General features: G+C 44.5%; 1 protein-coding gene across 1 annotated transcript in view; it reads left to right on the forward strand.

Annotated features, from left to right (window-relative positions):
* DOK5 (docking protein 5) overlaps nt 1-22,917 on the forward strand; it is a 56,834-nt gene that overhangs the window by 16,602 nt on the left and 17,315 nt on the right. The window contains exon 2 of the mRNA XM_035124059.2: nt 20,229-20,336. Coding sequence (XP_034979950.1) covers nt 20,229-20,336 — 108 coding nt within the window. The remainder of the gene's footprint in view (nt 1-20,228; nt 20,337-22,917) is intronic.

Genomic DNA, 22,917 nt, shown 5'->3' on the forward strand with positions numbered 1-22,917 from the left:
ATCATCATCATCACCACTATCATTATTAAAAGTGGAGGAAATAAGGCTGCATACTACAGAAAATGGAGGTGAGCAAAGTGTTAATGAGGGATTGTACAAGCTACGTCAACAGGAACAGCAGCTCTTCCCCCTCCTCTGCATCTTCCTAATTAAATGCAGTAAGTAGGATAGAGAGAACCATAAAATGCCACAGCCTTCTTCGTAATTGGTAAGTCCACATAGTCCCCCAAGTTCCAAAGTCTGTCTGGTCATGAGTTAGTCACTGGATGCATTGCACTGGCAGGCAGCCCAAGTTATTAATGAACTGACTCATTTTTTATTTTTTTAAAGCAATATCTGACCTGCGCTGGTGGAAGCTCCAATCAGGTAGCAGGAACTGAGCTAAATCGATAGTATTTTCTGTGTCTTTGTCATTATAGACTTAGTTACTGTACTTGTGAACATTACTCATATAATTTATGTGCGGAATCAGCTTCACGTTGAAGCAGGATGGATATTAGTGTGGGCACTCAAGGTGGACTTTCCACTAGGGACAAGTGTAGGAGGAATACCAGATTACGATTTCGGATATAGTTCTTCCTCACGGAATGAATTTGAGTCTTCTGGAGGCTCAGCCCCAGCTAGACAGAAGAGGCAGTGGTTGGTTTGGTGGGAATATCCGTAATTCAGTGGTAGAGTATCTGCTTTGTCAACAGAAGGCCCCAGGTTCAAGTCCCGACATCTCCAGATAACGCTGGAAATACCGGTATCCCCTGACCAAAAGTCTGGAGAAACTGATGCCAATCCTGGGCTAGATGGACCAGTGGTCTGACTCGGCAGTTTCCTGTGTTCCTTTCACTGATAATCCATTTTGGGTTTGCCACTTGGGGAGTTGCCACTCTGAGACCTTGTTTATGGCCCCCAGCATGGTTGAATGTTTGGTGAGAGAGTGTGGAAGAAAAGCTGCTGGCCCCCTTTTAGGGTGAGAGCCCACAACAATGGTGGTCATAATTGGCTTCCTGGTGAGAGCTGGGGTGGGGGTGTCTGCACTACCCCAAGTAGGAGATGGAGTGGTCTCCTTGGATGATGAAGAATTAGTCTCAGAACCAAACCAAATATTGAGTGTGCTACTATTCTATTTAGAATAGTAGAATTCTAGAGTTGTAAGGGACCTTGAGGCTCCTTCATCCTCCATAGGTTCGGAAATCGTAGTCCATAACACCAGGCATAGGCAAACTCTGGCCATCCAGATGCTTGGGACTACAATTCCCATCATCCCTGACCACTGTGCTCCTGTTAGCTAGGGATGATGGGAATTGTAGAGGGCTGGAGTTTGCCTATGCCTGGCGTAGTCACTTGGTCCCCTGCCTTGTCAGGCCCAGGTGCATCTGGGGGCAGAGGGGGGTTTCATCAAGTAGGCTCTGTGACTTAGTCTCATTCCTGCCCATTTCCCACTCTGAGTCCCCATCCTTGGGTACCTCCTGCTCCTCGGCTGAATCAAGGGTTCCGAGGGATTCATATGACTGCTGGATGGGGAGACTTACTGGGCCAGATCTGTCACGGTCCGGTTTATGGGCGATCAAAGTCCCGGCTGAAGACGTTGGGACCGGGGGCAAGACAGCGGGGTGGGAGCTGGAACGAGAGTCCAGAAACCAGGAGTCAGGAAGCCAAGGGTCCGAGGATCAGGAAGAAAGGAGACAAGAAGCCAAACGCAGGAAGCATGTTGAGCCAAAGGGAAATGCTAATCTTATATCCCTTCCCAGCTCTTGCCACCAGGTGCTGTGAGTTACCAATTGGCCTCACCTGTGCGGCCGCGCCTTGCCTCTTCAGAACAAACTTAGGAAAGCCCCAGTCCTGCGAAGCCCTATTGGTCATAGGGCCTGGCTCCTGCACGCACTCCTGACGAGATCTGTCCTGGGGGCAACAATTAGTCACCTCTGCTTATGGGTGGCACCAGAGCTCCCACGCTTATGCATGGTGTGGTAAGATTAATGGCTGCTTAACACTGTATTTACCGTAGTCAGGCACTGTCTGGACGAAGAGGAGCGGTGGGAGACACCTGCCAGGGAATTGGTGGTGGGATACCAAGGAGAGGTCAGAGGGAGAAGATTAGGAGGAGGTGCTGGATGCCGAAGGGGCAGCAGGATTTAGTGAGCAGGAGGACCCTGGGAAAGGGAGCAGTTCAGACTACAAGGCTGAAGCAGAGGAGGAGGGATCAAGAATCCAGGGAATCTCTCTCTCCTGCTGTGACAAACTCCCTTCCCCCCTGGTTTTCAAGAACTCGGAGAGTAATGAGAAGAGCAGAACTGAGGTCAGAGGTGTGCAGACACAGATTGGGACTGCTTGGGGAACATCTGGGAGGGGAAGAGCTTTAGAGAGGGTAGAACGCAGAGACCTTTAGTCCTGGCAACAGGGTCAGGACCTATTGGGAAGTGCTGCTGAATCAATTAGACTGAGTTGAATGTTTTCTTCCTTGAATAAAGTGTTAAGTTTACTGACAACAGAGATCTGCTTCCTTTATGCTGACCTGCGTCTGACTCCAACCCTGACATGAGCCCGCAGGCGGTGGGGCAAAAAAGCCCCTCACCTCATTTTGCACTTCACACATTATGGCACATCTATATTTTCCTGGAAGGAGACACTCTCCCCTTCTCTCTCTCTCTGTATCTCATTATCTCCCTGTAGTAAAATGAAATGTGTGGTTAGTTCTGCAACTGGTGAATGTCCCTTTTTAAATAAGAACCGTGCGTTTGTAGCAGCAGGAGGGTGATAACAGTGTCATGGGCAAATAACAGTGTCATGCTTAATAAAATTGAGGCATATTTTAGGATGCAGACATAGAAGCATTACTTCTTTATGCTACTCATTGGTTTAACCATTTTAATTAAAAAGACAGTTTGCATGTAAACTGTGCTGCAGAGGTGGAAAGAGTCTGCTTGCCACAGCCATCTGTTTGGTCCCTGTGAAAATGGGATGCTGGGCAAGACAAGCCACTGACATGATCCAGCAGGTCTCTTACATTCTTATGCCTTGCATCTTATGGCAGTGGTGAGCTTCCATTTTGTCAAGCATGCCACAAAGAAAGAGAGTGTCATCCTTAAAAAAACATAGATAAATAATTCACTTTTTAAAAAAAAGTATTTATGGTTTATTTGTTTGCTATGGGTGATACTTCAAGTAGACCATAGCTGCCAAGTTTTCCCTTTTCTCGCGAGGAAGCCTATTCGGCATAAGGGAAAATCCCTTAAAAAAAGGGAGAACTTGGCAGCTATGAAGTAGACAGACCACTGAAATCAACTGATTTCAATAGGTCTACTTTTGAGTATGACTAAAATTGACTATCACCCTACTTAGGGCCAAAAAGGAGAGAGAAGGGACTAGATGGAGGAAAAATCCAAGTTCTCAGAGCGCCAAGGTGTTTTATTATCCCCCACATCATTTCAGAATCAAGAAATTTCTTTGTCAGCAGCAACATTTCTCAAGATCAATCAGGGCAGATAACATTCTGTAGCACTTCTGATAAGAAATGTTGCCCCACTGAAGGAATTTCTTAACTCTGAAACATGCTGGGCATAGTTTGGGAACTTGTCCTCTCTGGGTTTTCATATATTTACACATGGCCATCCAATAGCTTCGTTCTCTGGATGGCACACATAAAACAATAAAAAGCAAAATTAAAATACAGTTTTCAGAGCAGGAAAGCTTCTCCCTGGCAGAAATAAAAACAAACCACAGCTCAAAAGTGGTGACTAAAACCATGGCAATTTCATACATGTTAAAAATTACAGGGTTTTTGAAAGGCCAGGAAAAATAAACAAGGCTTCACACCACTGAGGAGGCCCTTTCCGTGGTACCAACTGGAGTGGGACCTCAAAGTTTGGATAGCCATTCTTTTAGGAATCATGGTCATTCGGATTTAAGAGATAAAATCAGCACTTTAGATTACTCATGGAAATGGACCCATTAGACTGCCAAGGTATCTGAACTTTCCAGAAACAACTGAAGACATTTTATTTTGAGAAGCTTCCTCAGTTGGCTGCATAGGTCTGCTGCCATGGTTGTCTACTTTGTCTTGTTCTTAAAATTCATATTCTGGTGTGTGTGTTGTTGGTACTGCTTTTATTATATTTTGTACCTTGACTTGGGACATACGTTGAAGGCGATTGATAAATAATATTAACCACAACAATATAATGCATATTAAACAAACCTACACTGGAAGCCACCAGCTCTGGACAGCTCAACTTGGACAGTTCGTCTGGGATAGCTCCCCCTGTTTCCAAAGGCTGGAACCCACCAAATATAGAGAGAAAAAAGAGGGGCATAACACAGAATCTTCATAATAGAATCTCTTTTTACCTTCATATGCTAAAATTACCTTACTGTGATTACTCTCCTGGAGGTTCATAATGTTCAATGATGTCTTGACAATATTTAGGGATGCCTTGCCCAATAATTAGGGATGCTGTCAAATTCCACCACCATCGGTCTAGAGACTGGAAGCCCAGATATCAACTGGAGTGGAAACATTGCTGGAAAGGGTCAGGACTTGCCAGACTGCAGATGCAAGGAATCAGAGTTATTTATACCAAAAGTCTGGCTGGGGAATGTGGCAGCTTTAAACTACTAGAAGCCCCTTCAGCGAACCTTGGAGGACCACTAAGAGAATGTTCTCTTTAAAACAGAAATGGGGAGTTTGCACCCCTTCAGATTTGGCTAGAGGACTACGGTGCTCCCATAATTTTTGTTGGGAGTTGATGGGAAGTTGGCTGTAGCAGTCATACCTCACCCCTTACCCCAAAGGTATTAGAAGGGGCTAGGTAATGTTCAGCATCCTCAACTGGAGTAACATCAACCTGCTTCTTGATGGTGCCACCGTACAGCAGTTCTTGAACCTCAAAACTCACCATGGCAGCCTTCATCAGCCTGCTGCCCTCCAGATATTTTGGAGACCAATTCCCACCAGTTCTAGCCCTTGTGGTTCAAAACATCTGGAGGGCAGATGACTGGCTTTTCATAGGTTCCAGCTTATTCCCTCAGAAACCTGATATCAGCTCTGAGCTTTTCCAAACATGCAAGTCGAGCTTAGAATAAAATTCCAGCTGGAAAGCTCTCGACATCTTACTATGTTTCAGAACTTTTGTGATACAAAATTGCCTGCATGGAGAAATTTTGTCATGATTCCCCCCCCCCCAAGGTAAGTACAACGTTAGTGAAGCAGATCACATGGTGAGAAATGTCTCCGTTAATGAGCTGCCACCCTATCTCTAGGTCGTCTATTTTTACTGGTTTATCTCAAGTATAGAAAAGTCAAATTTTGGGCACAGAGCCAGGTGTGTAGAATATGATCTTGCACTGCAGGGTATTGCTTTCACTTAAAGAAAGAAAAGAGATAGAGTAATAAAAAACACACCAAATTCTTCAGAATACCTGATCTGTCAGTTCTCATAGGTGTTTCCTGGCAGCTTGTACAACCACGGCAGGCACATCCTGCTTTTGTTATGGAAACAGCAGAATAAATAAAGTGAAATGTCTGTTTTCCAGAAAGTCTCCCATATGCCTTGATGAAGCAGAGCTTGGCCTGATTTGTCCTATGCAGGATAGCAGTGACAGTAATTGTTATTGTCAGCATCTGTCTGTCTCTGGAGACAATGGAGGAGTGCACTTTGGGGAGTGAAGTCAAACTGTTGGAAGGCCTCAGAGCCTGCTGTAGCTGTAGAAACTGATATGGGAGAGACACGTTTTGTTGCAGCTGGGGCAGATGAAGGCATCCGGCTGTGCTGCTGCAGATGCACCCTGGCGTTTCTTCTCTCCGTGCTCCTCCCACTCCTCATTCCTCCTCTGGTCACTGCTATGGGTACATGACCTGTATGTCTCCAGGCACTGTGGTCGTCCGCAAGGAATTCCCACACAGTTGGGTCGATGTTGCCAGGCTTTGCAGACGTCTTTGTAATAGAGAGTTGATCTGCCAACTAGCCTGGTGCTGGAAGCCAGCTCCCCGTAGAGCACATCCTTGGGGATTCTCCCATCTTCCATTCTGTGGACATGAGCAAGCTGATTTGTCCTGTACATGACTGTAGCGACAGTAATAACAGTAGCTTATCAATACCATTGCAGTGTAGTAGCTGCAAGGTGGACAACCGTTCCTTAGCCCTGGATCTCTGAGATGTCATTCTGCAGATAACTGAGATAAGAACTGCTCTTTTTTGTATTCCAAAAAGCAATATGGAAATAACATCTCAAATTCTTAACCATACATTTCATTTGAAACCAACGCACCTGTTTTGTATATGGCAGCACACTCAGTTATTGGTTACACCAATGCCCAACCCTTCCTCCAAGGAACTCTGAATGACTTAGATGTGCTCCCCAAGCAGTCACTGGCACAGATGCGGGTCAAGGACAGGGCTGACAGAGGCTTCAGAGATGGTGCTACACCAGGCACCTTCAAATTGAGAGAGCTCATTGGTAGAGCACATTTGTTCAGAAATATCTCCAGGTGGTGTTGGGAAAGATTCCTTCCTGAAATGTTGGAGAGCTGTCTCGGTCACTGTAGACAATATTGAGAGAGGTGGAACAAGGGATCTGGGCCAAGGAATGGTCAACTGATGGTCTGCATACCAGAGTTCATCAACAGTGGAGTTTTATCTGCCCTGGTGGTCCTCTTAGTGATGAGCCAAGACGGATGTTGTATTTCATCAGCATCACTTCCCACCCTGCTGTGACAAAGAGTCCTCCTAAACCTTTTGATACTTCTATGTACCCTTTAGTGTAGGGATGTCCTTTGGCATGTTCCACGGCCCCACTCCCTCTTCCTCTTCCTAGGCTACCCTTGCAGGGAAGAGGGTGGCATTGTGGTCTAAACCCCTGAGCCTCTTGGGAAGGTCGGCAGTTTGAATCCACACAATGGGGTGAGCTCCCATTGCTCTGTTCCAGCCTCTGCCAACATAGCAGTTCAAAAGCACACTGGTGCAAGTAGATAAATAGGTACCGCTGTGGCAGGAAGATAAATGGTGTTTCCATGTGCTCTGGCTTCCGCCATGGTGTTTCGTTGCACCAGACGCTGTTTAGTCATGCTGGCCACATGACCCGGAAAGCTGTCTGTGGACAAACGCTGGCTCCCTCGGCCTGAAAAGCTAGATGAGCGCTGCACCCCGTAGTCGCCTTTGACTGGACTTAACCATCCAGGGGTCCTTTCATAGCTGCCAAGTCTCCCGTTTTTCACGGGAACCCCCCGTATTTTAAACCGTTTCCCGCTGGCAGCCCGGATTGGAAAAAATCCCGTAAATCCCCCTGATTTCCTACCTGCTAGGGAGGCTCCATTTTGGGTGCCGGCGCCGCCAGATTTCCAGTTGTCCGGACATTTCCGATGTCCGGACATGCGTAGAAGTGACTTCTGGTGCCGCGCCGCTGCTGATCCCGCATTTTTCAGCGGGAGACTTGGCAGCTATGGGTCCTTTACCTTTACCTAGCACCCCTTGCAGCGGCCTTCCCCCATGCATTTTTTAAGTGTTCTGAACCGTGAAAATGCCTCTTTTGTGCTGTTCTGCATAGGCCTGTGACTTCTGTCTAGCTGGAATGTATAACCGACTATAAAAAAGGTAAGAGTCATACCCATGGCCCTGGTTTGCAGCCTGAACAGCAACTCTAAGAATGTGGTTGTAACACAGGGCGACTGAAAGTTGTCAATAGCATTTGACTGACTGATGGATCGATTGCATGAAGGCACTGACCATTTCCAAACGCAATGAGGCAAAATGTTTTAAAGACTGAGAGCAGAAGTTTGAACCCTGCACAGACCATGACCGCAACCCAGTGCAAGGCCTGCTGCCAGATCCTGCAATTACATGTTAACAAACCCTTTGTATTTGCTTATTTTGTCCCTCTCCCAGAACTCTGATCTCTATCATTGTTTTAGCTTTCCAAGTGCCTGAATGAGAGACAGAGAGAGAGAGGCAGGCAGGCAGGCAGGCAGGCAGGCAGGCAACCCAAGGCCATCTCCTCCTGGTGTTCCTTCAGATATTTGATCCTCCTCATTTAAGAACAAATTGCTTCTGTTCAACTCTTTGGCTGTGAAAAGTATCCAGCTGTAATAGCTGCCATGTGTCGGGATCAATACAAAAGTGTGAAGCCAGTGCTTTTCCTCCTCTTTAACAAAAGAGAGCGAGAGAGGCAAATGAATCATTTTGAAGAATCAGCACTTAGGGATACATTAAAACTCTTTGTCTTTGTCTGTGTTCATTTCCCCGTAATCCTTATGCAAAAGAAAATGAAATCCTGACAATGTGTTTTATTGATCTCTCTGGATATTGCTGTTGCTGTGAGTTTGCTTCCTGAATTAAAGTTTGTTGTGCGCTGCAATTAATGTGGGCTTGATCCGGAAGACGTTGCTTGTGACATGCAGCAGCCAGATCAGAGGTAAGCCCTTGTGAGTTCACTGGGACTTTCTGCCTCGGAGGTGGGGAACCCTTTTCAGGCTGAGGGCGACATTCCCTGGTGGGAAAACTTCTGGGGGCCACATGCTCATGGCTTTTGGGACCAGTATAAGAGCCAGTCTAAGAATTGATGGATGAACATGAAACCCCATACACATCCATTTGTGTACCCTCTGATGCAAAAACATTATAATTTGGGCTGGCTACCTCAGCATGTAGCAGCTCCGAGCATGGCCAAGATTATGCATGGGAAATAGTGAGGGGTGGTTGGAGAACTGCTAGGAGACCCCCCAAAAAAAACTATAGTTCCCAGAGTGATTTAACAATCAATCCCTCTTCCCAAGGGATTGAGGGAATTGTAGCTCTGTGAGAGGAACAGCTCTCAGCACTCTTCACAAAGCACAGTTCCCAGGTTTACTTAGGGAAAGGTTGTGGGATGGTACTACTTTAAGTGTAAAATGCAGACGGGGCCTAAGTTAGCAAAAACTGGAAATGTTAAGGCTCTGGAATGAGGTTTTGAGTTGATATTTTGGTGCAGGGATAGTGTTTCAACATGAACTGTCAAGGAGAAGCTTTGTGCAGCTGTGGTTTTTCAAGCCACTTCATTTCCCTCATGCTTCACTGAACAGAAATGCACAGTGTGTTTTATATATTGGATGACAATCTTAATAATTGTTATGAATGGATTTGACAACAGCTAGAGAAACAATGAATTAATGCACATGTACTAGGCAAGTCTATTATTCAGAGAGCAAAATGTTCTCAAAGGATGTTGTCATTAGACATTTGTGAACCTGATTTCACTTGCTCAATGCTGGAATTATTAACTAGCAAATTATTATTATTATTATTACTACTACTACTATTACTACTACTACTACTACTAATACCCTGCCCATCTGGGTGGGTTTCCCTAGCCACTCCATGTTATGTATAGTGATCTATAATATATAGCCACTATATGTTGTCTACAGTTATGTCTGAACAGGACCTGAATCACTTATGACCCACCAGCCTGAACATAGCTCAGCATGTATGGTGGGGTAGCAGGGGCTCTATAGATGTCCCAATTTTGCTGTTGGCCTGGAACAGCAAAACCAGGGAGAATCGTATCAGCATCTAGGAGGAGAGAATACATGGTTCTTGTCTCAGTTTGGCTCGGTGAGTCACAGTTTCTGCAGGACTTACGAAGTACCACCCACTCAGTAACCGAAGAACTGGAAAAAGGAAACTATGGACTCAGCTAGATTGGTAAAGAAAAAGTGATTTATCTGTGTTGTATATGCGATGCAACATCATGCCACCAGGTGGGGCTGTGGAGTGCAGTTTTTCTCTACGTGTTTCCCCTGTTTAAATTTGCAACATGTTTAACTGAAACGCTTCTTTGATCCAGCCTATATGTGCTAGGATCAGAAACCATGGTTTAATCTCTGCTCGTTCAGCAAACCATCACCAAGGCTGGGGAACAATTTCCAGCTTGAGAGCCACATTCCCCTGTGAGCAGTTTTCTGGGGGCTGTGACTCTTAACATGACTTCACCTTATGTATCACTGGGGTACATGATAACACAAAAGGTTTGTCTCTACACACCATCCATACGTTTCTTCATCTGGGCGAGCAGGGATGGAGACTTCCAGGATACATTCCAGCCATGCAGAGACCATGGAGCAGGGCTGGTGAGAGTTGTGGTCTAGAGAGGCCTCAAGGACTGCATTTCTTCTTCTGGTCTGATGTTCCTCATTCCCAGTTTAAAGCTTCTCCTTGTCAGACATAATGACAAAGTGCTGTTAGTCATAAGCAGATGCTTATGCTATCCTTCACAGGGCTGCACCCAAGGCAGGGATGGCCCATCCCATTTCTTCACCTGAGGGGAACTGGGAATTGCTGCCACCTGCCTCCTTGCTTCCACCCCTGACTTCCACCACCAGCAGGAGCTGCAGCTTTCGGCAAACACACTTGGTGGTATGATGTGGAAGCATCTATGTGGTACGTAGGAACACCCTGGTTCTCAGCAAACTCTGTGGGAGCCGGGGCATTCCATAAAGCCTCCTCTACTTAGAGCCTCTGATTATTAAATTCTGCCTAAAATTGGGAAGCTGACTTACAATTCCTCCCGAGCAAACGTCTGTGCTTAGCCCGAGAGAAGATGAGCTAGAGAACTCCTTGCCGCAAGAAATGGTGTGTGGCAAAGAATTTCGAGAATTCCCCCCAAGATGGGTGAGATATTAGTAGAAAATGATGTCAGTAGCTGCCGACTCATTATGCCAAACTCTGCCTCTGTCTGCCACCATTTTGTGGCAGGCTGTGCCCCTGCACCACCATTTTGTGACTGGTGGGCCTCAGCAATTCTCAGCTGCCTCAAGTGGGCTCTGGGGTGGAGAGTTTGAGAGCTCTTGCTGTACGGGAACTGAATCAAAACCTCTCAAAGAATAAGTGTGTGGTGTCTTCTAACCTTTTGATAAATGCCACACAAATTGACACCATTGTTAGCATAAGCAGTACTATACCCCGAAAGGTTTCAGATGCTGAGAAACAGGCCCTGGAGTCATGACTTGTAGATTTACAGAAGGGAGAAATTTGCAGAAATTCACTTTGACTAGAAGCAAATCCCTTCTCAGCAGTATCGTTATTACACTCGACAAATAAGCATGTTTACCTTCTGGCTGCTAGCATTACAGATTCAAACAATCCTGCTTAACCTTTGCAAATAATCCTAGGGTTATTTTAATAAGACACAAACTGTTCACCCACCAGCTGGATTCCCTAAATCTTTAGCTGTGCTTTTATTTGCCAAGCTGTTGAACGCAATGCCACCTGGATGCCTCAGCGGTTACTGGCGCACCTCTGCACTCTCTGGAAACGGAGTTTGGTTTCCTAATCCTGTGTAGTTATTTTACCATCAAACGTCGCCATTCTTCTCTTGTGGTGATGTATACCTTTGGTACCTAGATCTGTCATTCTGAATGTGGAACTCAAGCAAGTAGGGATAAAATATCGCATCAGATTGGATGGTTTTGTTCACAAAAATGAATGTCCTTTTTGTGTCTCAGGCAATCCTTTTCAGAACTCTCAAAAACTGGCTCGGATCCAAAGAGCCATACAATTAGCTCTGCGTGCCCCCCAAAGGGGTTTGGGTTGCATTTCTCTGTAAGCAGAACCCTTGTCACCTGGCAAACCTGCATTTGAAATGCAGGACGGATTCAGAAGCATTTTGGGATATGGCATGTTGTTCAAAAAGGATAAAGGGTGCTGACCTTTAAAGCCCTAAATGGCCTCGGTCCAGTATACCTGAAGGAGCGTCTCCACCTCCATCGTTCTGCCCGGACACTGAGGTCTAGTACCGAGGGCCTTCTGGCGGTTCCCTCGCTGCGGGAAGCCAAGTTGCAGGGAACCAGGCAGAGGGCCTTCTTGGTAGTGGCGCCCGCCCCATGGAACCCCCTCCCATCAGATGTCAAAGAGAAAAACAGCTAACAGATTTTTAGAAGACATCTGAAGGCAGCCCTGTTTAGGGATGCTTTTAATGTTTAATCGATTATTTTATTTTATTTTTCTGTTGGAAGCTGTGGCTGGGGAAACCCAGCCAGATGGGCGGGGTATAAATATTATTATTATTATTATTATTATTATTATTATTATTATTACAAAATATAATAATATTTTGGACCCAGGTGGTGCTGTGGGTTAAACCACTGAGCCTAGGGCTTGCTGATCAGAAGGTTGGTGGTTCGAATCCCTGTGACGGGGTGAGCTCCTATTGCTTGGTCCCAGCTCCTGCCAACCTAGCAGTTCGAAAGCACGTCAAAATGAAAGTAGATAAATAGGAACCGCTACAGCGGGAAGGTAAATGGCATTTCCATGTGCTGCTCTGGTTTGCCAGAAGCATCTTTGTCATGCTGGCCACATGACCGGGAAGCTGTATGCTGGCTCCCTCGGCCAATAATGCGAGATGAGCGCACAACCCCAGAGTCGGTCACGATTAGACATTATTATTATTATTATTATTATTATTATTATTATTATTACAAAATATGTTAAAAAACCTCGTCAAGTCGCTCTTGGAATCCTGACTGTGGTTCGTATGATGTGCGCTTTGAGAGAAAATATTGTAGTACAAATGTGGATGTGAAAATAGTAAATACTTTCCAAGCTGTGTTGAGGATGGTTGACATAATGGGGTTCATGTGTGGTAGAACGAAGTGTGTTGTGGGTTGTACTGTTCTCTTTATAGAAGCTCTAATAAAGGGTTTGGGAAGAAGCTGCCAGCCCACAGATGCTGGACTCCAATTTCTGTCAGTCCCAACCAATGCATTCAGCAGTTGAGGATGATGACATTTGTCATCCAACAACATCTGGAATGTCTCCATCTCTGTACTTTTGAATGCACGTGTGGAAGGTATGCTGCCATGATGTCGCCACCCCCAATGGATTTTTAAAATAATCTATTATGTAGCTCTGTAAGGATCAAAGTGGATGTGACACACAGAGGACTTCCATGACTCGAATAACTGATTTTTTCCCTTACAAAATCCAGTCCTCCGTTTTAGATGGTAATACGCTCACCCACTTTGAAATATGGTAAGCTAGCCCTCAAGGCCAGCCCAAGACATTTTGCAGCCTGAGGCAAAGGACAAGATGGCACCCTCTCCACGTTCTAAGTATAGAAACTGCAAAACTATAAGGGGGCAATAGACCCCTTCCTGAAATCCCGCAGAGCTGCTATCAGTCACTGTGGACAATGCTAATTTAGATAGTATAAGGTAACTCTGTGTGTCTTGGTGGATAAATGTCCTATACAGTGGTACCTCGGGTTACAAACACTTCGGGTTACAGACTCAGCTAATCTGGAAGTAGTACCTTGAGTTAAGAACTTTACCTCAGGATGAGAACAGAAATTGCGCATTGGTGGCAGCCGGAGGCCCCATTAGCTAAAGTGGTACCTCAGGTTTTAGGTTAAGAACGAATTAAGTACAGTGGAACCTTGGTTTATGAACACTTCGGTTTACGAATTTTCGGTTTACGAACGCCACGGACCCATCTGGAACGGATTAATTAACTTTCCATTACTTTCAATGGGAAAGTTCGCTTCAGTTTATGAATGCTTCAGTTTATGAACAGACTTCCGGAACCAATTACACCCATGCTTTGGGTTAAGTACGCTTCAGGTTGAGTACTCCGCAGACCCGTCTGAAACGGATTAATCCACTTTCCATTACTTTCAATGGGAAAGTTTGCTTCAGTTTATGAACAGACTTCCGGAACCAATTGTGTTCATAAACCGAGGTACCACTGTACGTAACCAGAGGTTCCACTGTATATTTTATATATCCACTTTGCATATTCTGTCTTTCCCCCATTTTACTGGTGCTCCTAGTCCTATCAAATGAAACTATCACAAAAAAGCCCTTTAACTGGCTTCTGAAACCATTGCAGTCTGAAATTACGGACAAAAAACTCCCAAACCATCCTGAACTCTCTGAATTCGTTGTCAAAGCCACTTAATTCCAGTGCATCACCCAATTGTATCCTTTTGCCTGGTATTCTCTCCCCCCCCCCCAGTCTTCCCCCAAGTATATAATATACTGTAAACTGTCCTGCAGACAAAGCCCCCCAGTTCCTTCCTTCTCAAGGATACATAATGAGAAAGGAAGCTGTACCGCCAGCTTTAATTATACAACCATTAGGTTTGTACAGCATCTCAATACCAACAGAGCCAACTCCTTAGGCGGTGCTGTTCTCCTGGGACCCTGCATTGCTTTGCATTAGCATATCTACCACTTGTGTTTTCCCAGTTGGCTCTGGAAAGGCTAATACTCACACAGCTATTCAGTAATCATTTTCATATTAGGCTATTACGTTGTTTACTTAGTATATTGCCGCCTTTGGAAAATATAGAGAATTGTACGATTGATCTCTAATCTGCTTTGTTTCAGCAAAATATAGTTTCCCTCTTTCAGTAGGAAGTCCCTTTAAGATGCACATTGTATGTTTCCGTTGTTCTTGTTGTTGAATAATATTGCTTTAGGGAAGGCTGGAAGGTCCCAGGAGGAATCCACTGGCTTCTCCAAGAGTGGCCGGGAATGTCAAATGCCTAAGATGCTGGAGAGACTTCCAGTCAGTGCAGGCAATACTGAACTAGATGGACTGATAGTCTAACTCAGCATAAGGCAGCTTCATATGTTTCATATATACGTTTTGCTGGTGGGGGAGATATTAATAGTGATACCAGTAACAAGTCTATATAAATTTTTCTAATATATTTCAGATAATAACCCTTTAGTGTTCTGTAATTTTGAAATTAATTTCTTTTAGGCCATTTTCCTGCATTGCTAGGGGTTGGACTGGATGACATTTGGGGTACCCTCCAAGCCTACAAGTCTATGAATTTCCTTGCAATAAGTTTGCGCTGTTCACACACCCAAACCACTTACGAAAGCAACATAGCCCTTCCATTAAGCTGTTCAGTTTGCTTAATTTTGAAGGCATTAAATGCCAATTATGTAACACTTCAGAATGATTTTGCCTCCAAAGGATAGAAATGGAGAATTTTTGCACCAAAAAAGCTTCCTGTATACTCCCAGTAACCTCCCCCAATAATAACCCCATCTTGCTTTTAAACCTTGGAGTTTAACTTTCCCCCTTCTGTCGTTAAGCCCCACACTTTAGTTAATAACCCTTTAGTGTTCTGTGATTGTGAAATTAATTACTTCCAAACCAAGTTAGTTTTCTATTCACTTTCCTCCCATGATAATTTAACAAATACCTCAGTGGAAGATATTCAAACCATTGGATTCTATCATCACCATTGTGTGTGTGTGTGTGTGTGTGTGTGTGTGTGTGTGTGTGTTTTACCAATTTCCGTATACTGCAAAATTTGACATTCTCTTTAAAAATCTGATCTTTTACTTTCCCTTCCTACCTAATTTCCCATCCATTCCTTGAGAGTAGTCAAATTGCCCACAACTTGCAGAGAAGGCAGAGCATCCTGGGATGGACCTGGGGCAGCTCAGTTGGGAGAACACGAGGCTCTTAATCTCAGGGCCGTGGGTTCGAACCCCACGTTGGGCAAAAGATTCCTCCATTGCAGGGGGTTGGACTTGATGACCCTTGTGGTCCTTCCAATGCTACAGTTTTGTGATCCCTAAAAAAACTCTTTGGGAAAGAGCCCTCCTGTCTTGAAACCCTGGAGAGCAGCTGCCTGTTGGGGTGGACAACACTGAGCTAGATGGACCAGTGGCATGATTCAGTATAAAGTAGCATCTTATGCTTCTATTTTCTGGAGCTTGTCCTTTGTAAAAAAAAAAAAATCCCTTACCCTAATTTTTCCCTTTAAGAGAGATTTTAGTGTGTGCACCCATACTAGCCTAGTTCTGATGCAATGCTCACTTGCTCCTTTTTCATGGCACTCAATGGTGAATTTCTAAGTGGACAACAGAAACATACATCTTGACTTCCTTGCACATGTAGGTGCATGGACACTAAAGCACCATCTGGTGTACAACCTGCCACTCCATTTCACTTGTGGTAGCTGGTGAGGTTCATTTCAAAGTGTTAAGTATGGTAACATATACTGTTGGGCAACTTTGCTTTGTTATTTCATTCTGGCACAACCTCCTGTTTTGGTTTTAAATTATGCAGCTACGTTTTGTTCTTCCTTGGTTGCCGAAACACAGTGCCTCTCTTCCCTTTTATCCCCCACATAACCATCTGCCCATATAGTAAGTGGTGCTGTTTAAGTTGCAGCTATCTTATAACAAGTACAGCAAATCAGCTGTGTGTCTAAACATTGTGCGAACCATCCTCAGGTTTTTAACAAAGGGAATTGTTATGATCGGTTTCCCAACACGTTGGCTTCTGAAGCGGGTGCAGAACAAGCTGTTGCAGAAGAAAGGAAGACAGCAAGGAAAGGGCCTCCAGGATTGCTTAGCAGAATGAATTACAGGCATAAAAGAAATTTCCCTGTTTGCATCTGTGAGTTGGTGTGGATATTGTCATTATACAGCCTAGGACTAGGTGGCACTGGACTTTATTGTATCTGGGAGGAGTAAGAAATTTCCCATGTCTATTCTATTCTTGTTTCAGGGAGACAATAAAGTTCTTGCCTAGCTTCCTGACTGGTGTGTCCTCTAAGCCTTCAATGGCAATCACCTACTAGGGAGGTTCACATAACACTTCGCCTGCAGGTTGAAAGGGGATGTGGAGGGTATCCCCAACACCAACAACCCCCCTACTGTGAGTGGGCACAATGCTCATGCCCCAACCATAGACACCCACAGCAGAAATTACTCCCCTCTGATGTATGTTCAGCCAGCATGGGAAAGGGCTGGAGACATAAGGGGAAGACCCTTTTGGAAGAGGGCAACCATTTTGGAAGAGGGCAACCAAAATGTTCAAAGGCTTGGAAACAATGCCTTATGAGGAACGGGCTTAGGGAGCTGGGTATGTTTAGCCTGGAGAAGAGAAGGTTAAGGGGTGATATGATAGCCATGTTCAAATATATTAAAGGATGCCATATAGAGGAGGGAGAAAGCTTGTTTTCTGCTGCTCCAGAGAAGCGGACACGGAGCAATGGATTCAAACTACAAGAAAGAAGATTCCACCTAAACATTAGGAAGAACTTCCTGACAGTAAGAGCTGTTTGACAGTGGAATCTGCTGCCAAGAAGTGTGGTGGAGTCTCCTTCTTTGGAGGTCTTTAAGCAGAGGCTTGACAGGCATATGTCAAGAATGCTTTGATGGTGTTTCCTGCTTGGCAGGGGGTTGGACTGGATGGCCCTTGTGGTCTCTTCCAACTCTATGATTCCATGATTCTGATTCTATGACCCTGACTGGCTGACATCCCCGAATTGAATTTATTTATTTATTTAATATTTGCTATTAAATATGACTACTAAAAGGTTTTCAGAAATAACCAAACTGTTATGTAACACCAAATGAATGGACAAGCTCCAATGCAATTGGCAGCACGTTTTGAAAGCCGCTTAAGTGTCAGGGATCCCTCCTCCTTGCCAAGGGACATCTTACTCACAGCATGCAACGTTCACCTCGCTCACAGAGAGATGCACATCACACCCAGATCCTTATGTCGACACAAGTCATACAGTGTAGCCATCCCATTCTACCCCCACACCTTAGAAACATCCATGAGCACACACCCCACCCAATTCCTCCAGTATCTCCCAGTCACTATCACTAGTGTCGCCAACCACTATCACCAATCTCTCCGTCCGCTCTACAATAATAATAATAATAATAATAATAATAATAATAATAATAATAATAAATTTTTATTTATACCCCGCCCTCCCCAGCTCAGGGCAGCTCACACCAGCAGAACCACAATACAACATAAGAACAATTAATTAAAATACAGATTAAAATACAGTATTAAAATTTAAAGTGCAGCCTCATTTCAAGTAGTCCATAAATCCAAGCCATGAGGGAGGAAAACACAGGGTTCAGGCTGAGTCTAACCCAAAGGCCAGGCGGAACAGCTCTGTCTTGCAGGCCCTGCGGAAAGATGACAAATCCCGCAGGGCCCTGGTCTCCTGGGAAAGAGTGTTCCACCAAGTTGGGGCCAGTACTGAAAAGGCCCTTGGTCTAGTAGAGGCCAATCTGGCCATCTTATGGCTCGGGATCTCCAGAATATTGTTGTTTGTGGACCTTAAGGTCCTCCGCGGGGCATACCAGGAGAGGCGGTCCCGTAGGTACGAGGGTCCCAAGCCGCATAGGGTAGTACTACAGAAACACCAGGAGACAATAGAACCATTCACTGATAGAGGCATATAAATATCAGGAATATCTACTGTAGATTTTGTCATTACAATGACCCTGTAAGGCGGCTCAGTATGAGACTGATGCTGAGGACACCACCTTGCCTGACACACCACTTAGCACAGGGGTGGACAGCATGGTGCCCCTGCCAGCTGTTTTGGACTACAAGTCCCATCATTCATGACCATTGGCAGTGCTGGTTGAGTGATGGGAGTTGTTGTACTCCACAACATCTGCAGGCCACTGCATTGGTTGCCCCTTCACCTAGTATGTTCATGGTGAGAGGAGATTTGAAACAGGACCTTGCTCCCTGTACCAGCTTTTAGATGTAGTCCTTTCTTTCTTCCTCTTCCTCTTCTAACAACTACCAATGAATTTTACATTTTTCAGGTATTTACCACCACTATTCTGATGGGTGTTGTTATTCTGCATCAAAGGCAATTTGAATCTCTCTTGAATTATGCAAATACCAGAGTAATACAATACTCTTTAAAGAATATCTTGCCATTCCTCTGTGCTCACTGCTAGCAAATATGCTATCGTGGGATTGGGGATCGGTTTGCTACTTATGCACCACCACCACCAACAAGAAAAGGATGAAAGAGAACATGCTTCTTCATTTGTACAGCTGCAGATTTGGAAATAATTACTAACATTATTTACATATTGCACAGGTCCCCAGGTTCAAAATACAGGACCCCCAGGTAGGACTGGGAACGTTCCCTGCCTAACACCCTGGAGAGTTGCTACTAGTCAGTATGGACATTGTTGAGCTAGATAGACAAATAGTGTGACTCATAAGGCAGCTTCCTATGTTTCTAACAGAAATAGGAACACTATATATTTTAAGATAGTAGAGAAGACTGCGACTACGGTAAGTGATCTATGGGCCTTCTCAGTCTTATGCCCAGGTGCGAAGAGTGGACAGGCAAATTCTTCTTCTTTTTTTTAATGGCACTTTAACTTAACATTTAATGTCTTAAAATCTTAACGGTTGCGTTCAAGTTTCATGTGTACAAGCTTGTGGTTTCAATAGAACTGTTCTTGTTAATCATATAATGACAAACCTAACCAATTCCTCATCTACACCTACTCTAGTAACCTACTCCACAACCTCCCACACGCTCCCGCTCCCAAAACCCTCTCTCCTGAGTGGACAGGCAAATTCAAAGCCCTTCCTGCTCTCCCTTCAGAGGACTGTCCCCTGACCACCCTTCAAACATAAGCCTGTAAAGTAAGACACATGGCCAGTCTAGTTGATGGAGATCTCTACAACACCCAAGCAAGCCCATTGGAGTCCGTTCCTGGGGAAGAGTGTAAAGGAGGTTAGCGGCCGAATCTGGCGAACTGCAGTGGGGACAGTACAATAGCTATGGAGGTCATTGGCCGTGTATTTCCAGCAGCTGACCCAGGAGGGGAGAGCTTATGAGGGGAGGAAGAGGATGTCCACTTGGATAATGGTGGGTGTCGCTCTGTATAGGCAGATATTCTTGAAGGTGATTGCATTGTGCAAATAAGCAACTTGGAGATCTCTTGAGGTTATAAAGCAGAAAAAAAATTAAGATAAATAAGCAGTGCTTTTGGGTGATTTTGTACTCATGGATACCACTTTTCTTTGCTGCTCGCGGCAGCCATTTTGTTTTGGCGCCCATGACACTTTTATCATGTTATGAGTACTGACACCTCATTTGTTACTAAAAAAAAAGCGCACTGTAAATAAGTATTAAAGTCAATAAGTAAATGAGGCTTTTGGCAACCAAAAGCAATAACAAAGGCATGCTTGTGAGCGAGAATTAAAGTTGGTACAGGAAATGGACATTGTTTGGAGAAGCTGGAGGAGGAAGAGTCTGAGAAAGAAGAATCAAAACCAACTCAAGGGATTTTGCTGAGCTGAGTACCCACTCCTTGCATTTTTATGGGACTATTCATTTCCCCAAATGGAATATTTGAAAATAATTATTTGTCACAAGGTTCACTTTTTAATAATAATAATAATAATAATAATAATAATAATAATAATAATAATGTGTTTCAATGTTCCTAGATTTATCAGAGATGCTGGCTAGTCTTCAAGAAAGCATCAAGCAAAGGGCCCAAAAGAATAGAGAAATTTTCAGATGAGCGTGCTGCTTACTTCAGATGCTATCATAAGGTAAGAGAACATGCATGCTTCCTCTGTGTCTCCTTCACAAGAAGGTTTTCCCGTGTAAGTAACTCCCATGGTTAATCTAGACTTTAGCAGCAATCCTGTTCATGATTCCTTGTGACTTAGGCCCCATTCCCAGGGCTAGCCCACCCATGAGGCAGGGTGAGGTGGTCGCCTCAGGTGGCAGTTCCGCCCACCTGCCCTTGCTGCCCACCCATCCACATGTGTCCCCCCCCCAATCTCCCCAATGCACCACTGGCACTTCACTAGTCCTCCCCCTCTGGGCCCATTCTGCACATCCACCCAAGAACATCTGGCTGACCACAGGATGGTGGACTAGAAGGGATTTTTGCCTGACCCACCATAGGCTCTTCTTATGGTCTATTTTTCCTATCAGTTTATAATCAGCCTTAGAGAAGATATAAATAGTATATTTAAATTGTAACTTTAAAAAGTAATACGTCCCTTTCAGAGAATACCTATCAGGAGTTGTATCAATGGAAAAAATATATAATTCGTTCATCATTTGCATAATCATTGTTGCTAGATAGAAAAGTTTCTGAGACTTCTTGTAAAAAAAAAATCATTTGGGGATCGCTCTGCCTGAGAAGGTACATGTGTAATTCCCCCCAGCACCATAACAATAATAGACCCTTTAATTTTTAATCTTTGACGGCAACAGCTTAATATATTAGAAAATTGGGATTTAGGTGTGCAAACAGTCTAGGCGCCTGGGAGCGAAAAGATAAGCTTTTGGTGGCTGATCCATTCTTATTTGGCTTGAGAGGTGTTTAAGGAATAAATCTCATGAGAATTCCACATTTGAATCTCCTTAAACTATCTGCTCCAATCTACATCTCTCGGATGCATAATTTATACAGGATTGGCCATGAAGCCTGGGGGACAATTGGCCCTACGTGTCTAGAAATAGAAGTTCAGGGGAAATTTATCTGAGGCCATTTTCAAAAGTCACGAGAAGAGACTCAAAATCCCTTCCTCTGCTTCATCTCAACTCCTATTGGGATTGCACAGAATGTATATTTAGAGCACTTTAATTTCGGCTCAGCACAGAAGGTGTGTCATCTGTAATGATACTGAGATGACAAATTATTGATGCAAATCTTATGTCTCTTTTACTCTCTCCCCTTCTTCACATGGTAATGCAAAGTATAAGTGGTACATCCACCTCTGAATGATGTGGGAATTAGGGCTGAAATGTAAGATCATAGTCTCTTAAAGATTCCCTTCTTTAAAATGGGTCTTTATTTCCTCCCCTTGCATAATCTGGAGACTAGATTCTCTGCCACTCAAGGCATCTGGCTACCCATTAAACCCTGTTTATGTTGGTGTAATGTGGACCCAGGTGGCGCTGTGGGTTAAACCACAGAGTCTAGGGCTTGCTGATCAGAAGGTCGGCGGTTCGAATCCCTGCAACAGGGTGAGCTCCCGTTGCTCAGTCCCAGCTCCTGCCAACCTAGCCGTTCGAAAGCATGTCAAAGTGCAAGTAGATAAATAGGTACCACTCCGGCGGGAAGGTAAACAGTGTTCCCATGTGCTGCTCTGGTTTGCCAGAAGCAGCTTTGTCATGCTGGCCACATGACCCGGAAGCTGTCTCCAGACAAACGCCGGCTCCCTCGGCCTATAGAGCAAGATGAGCGCCGCAAGATGAGCGCACCTTTAAAACTACACAGTGCTTGGTCTCATGTCTTGAGGAACACCCTCCCCCCAATGTCTGGCTAAGGGTGCAACACCAGCAAGGCCTCCTCTCAATGTGACATTCTCCCACCAGGCTGAACTGGTCCGTGTGGTGTCTCCTGGGGTGGCAGCCATGGAGAGAGTTTGCTGTCTCATCCTTTCCTCCTAGCTCAGCAGCAGTAGTTCTGGAGGGGGAAAGTGGGGCATTCCCAGATCAAAATGGAAGCTGGGAATGCTGGGAATTTGGGATGTACTGGTAAAAACGGGGCAATTCAGGGTATGGTGATATCTACAGACTTTCTAGAACTTCTACATTTGCAACTATAATTACAAATAAAGCCGACCTATTGACATGTTTGTTTATTTGTTTATTGTGGTTTAGAAATCAAAAGTAAACAGTAATCCAACTAATAAAACCCTAGATTACCACACTAAAGACAGCAGCAAAAGGCAACACACACACACACACACACACACACACACACACACACTATGGTACCACTGTTCAACAAACAACAACAGAATCAAAAAGCTTATTTAAAAAAGGATTTTTGTTCAGTTGTCAGCAGAACACAAATGCAGAAGAAGATGCCCAGACTTCTCAGGGAAGGAGTTCTAGCACTGAAGAAGCCTTCTTGTCATGTCACAATGAACAACAGCGCTCTCTTTTTTATGTATAGACTCAGGAATTCTAAAACATACTAAACCTTTATTGGCTTCGTTTGAGTCAATAATGTGTTCTAATAAGCATCACAGGCAATGATTTAGGATCAGTTTAATTCCACAGTGCCTGCCTTGGTGATGTATCATGCTGACATATAACTCTGATGACCTGGCTTTATAGATACATGGGCATAGATCCAGAGTTTCCTTCTGCCAGTGGCAGCATCCT

Source organism: Zootoca vivipara, chromosome 7 (assembly GCF_963506605.1).
Source record: "Zootoca vivipara chromosome 7, rZooViv1.1, whole genome shotgun sequence".
Classification (NCBI taxonomy): domain Eukaryota; kingdom Metazoa; phylum Chordata; class Lepidosauria; order Squamata; family Lacertidae; genus Zootoca; species Zootoca vivipara.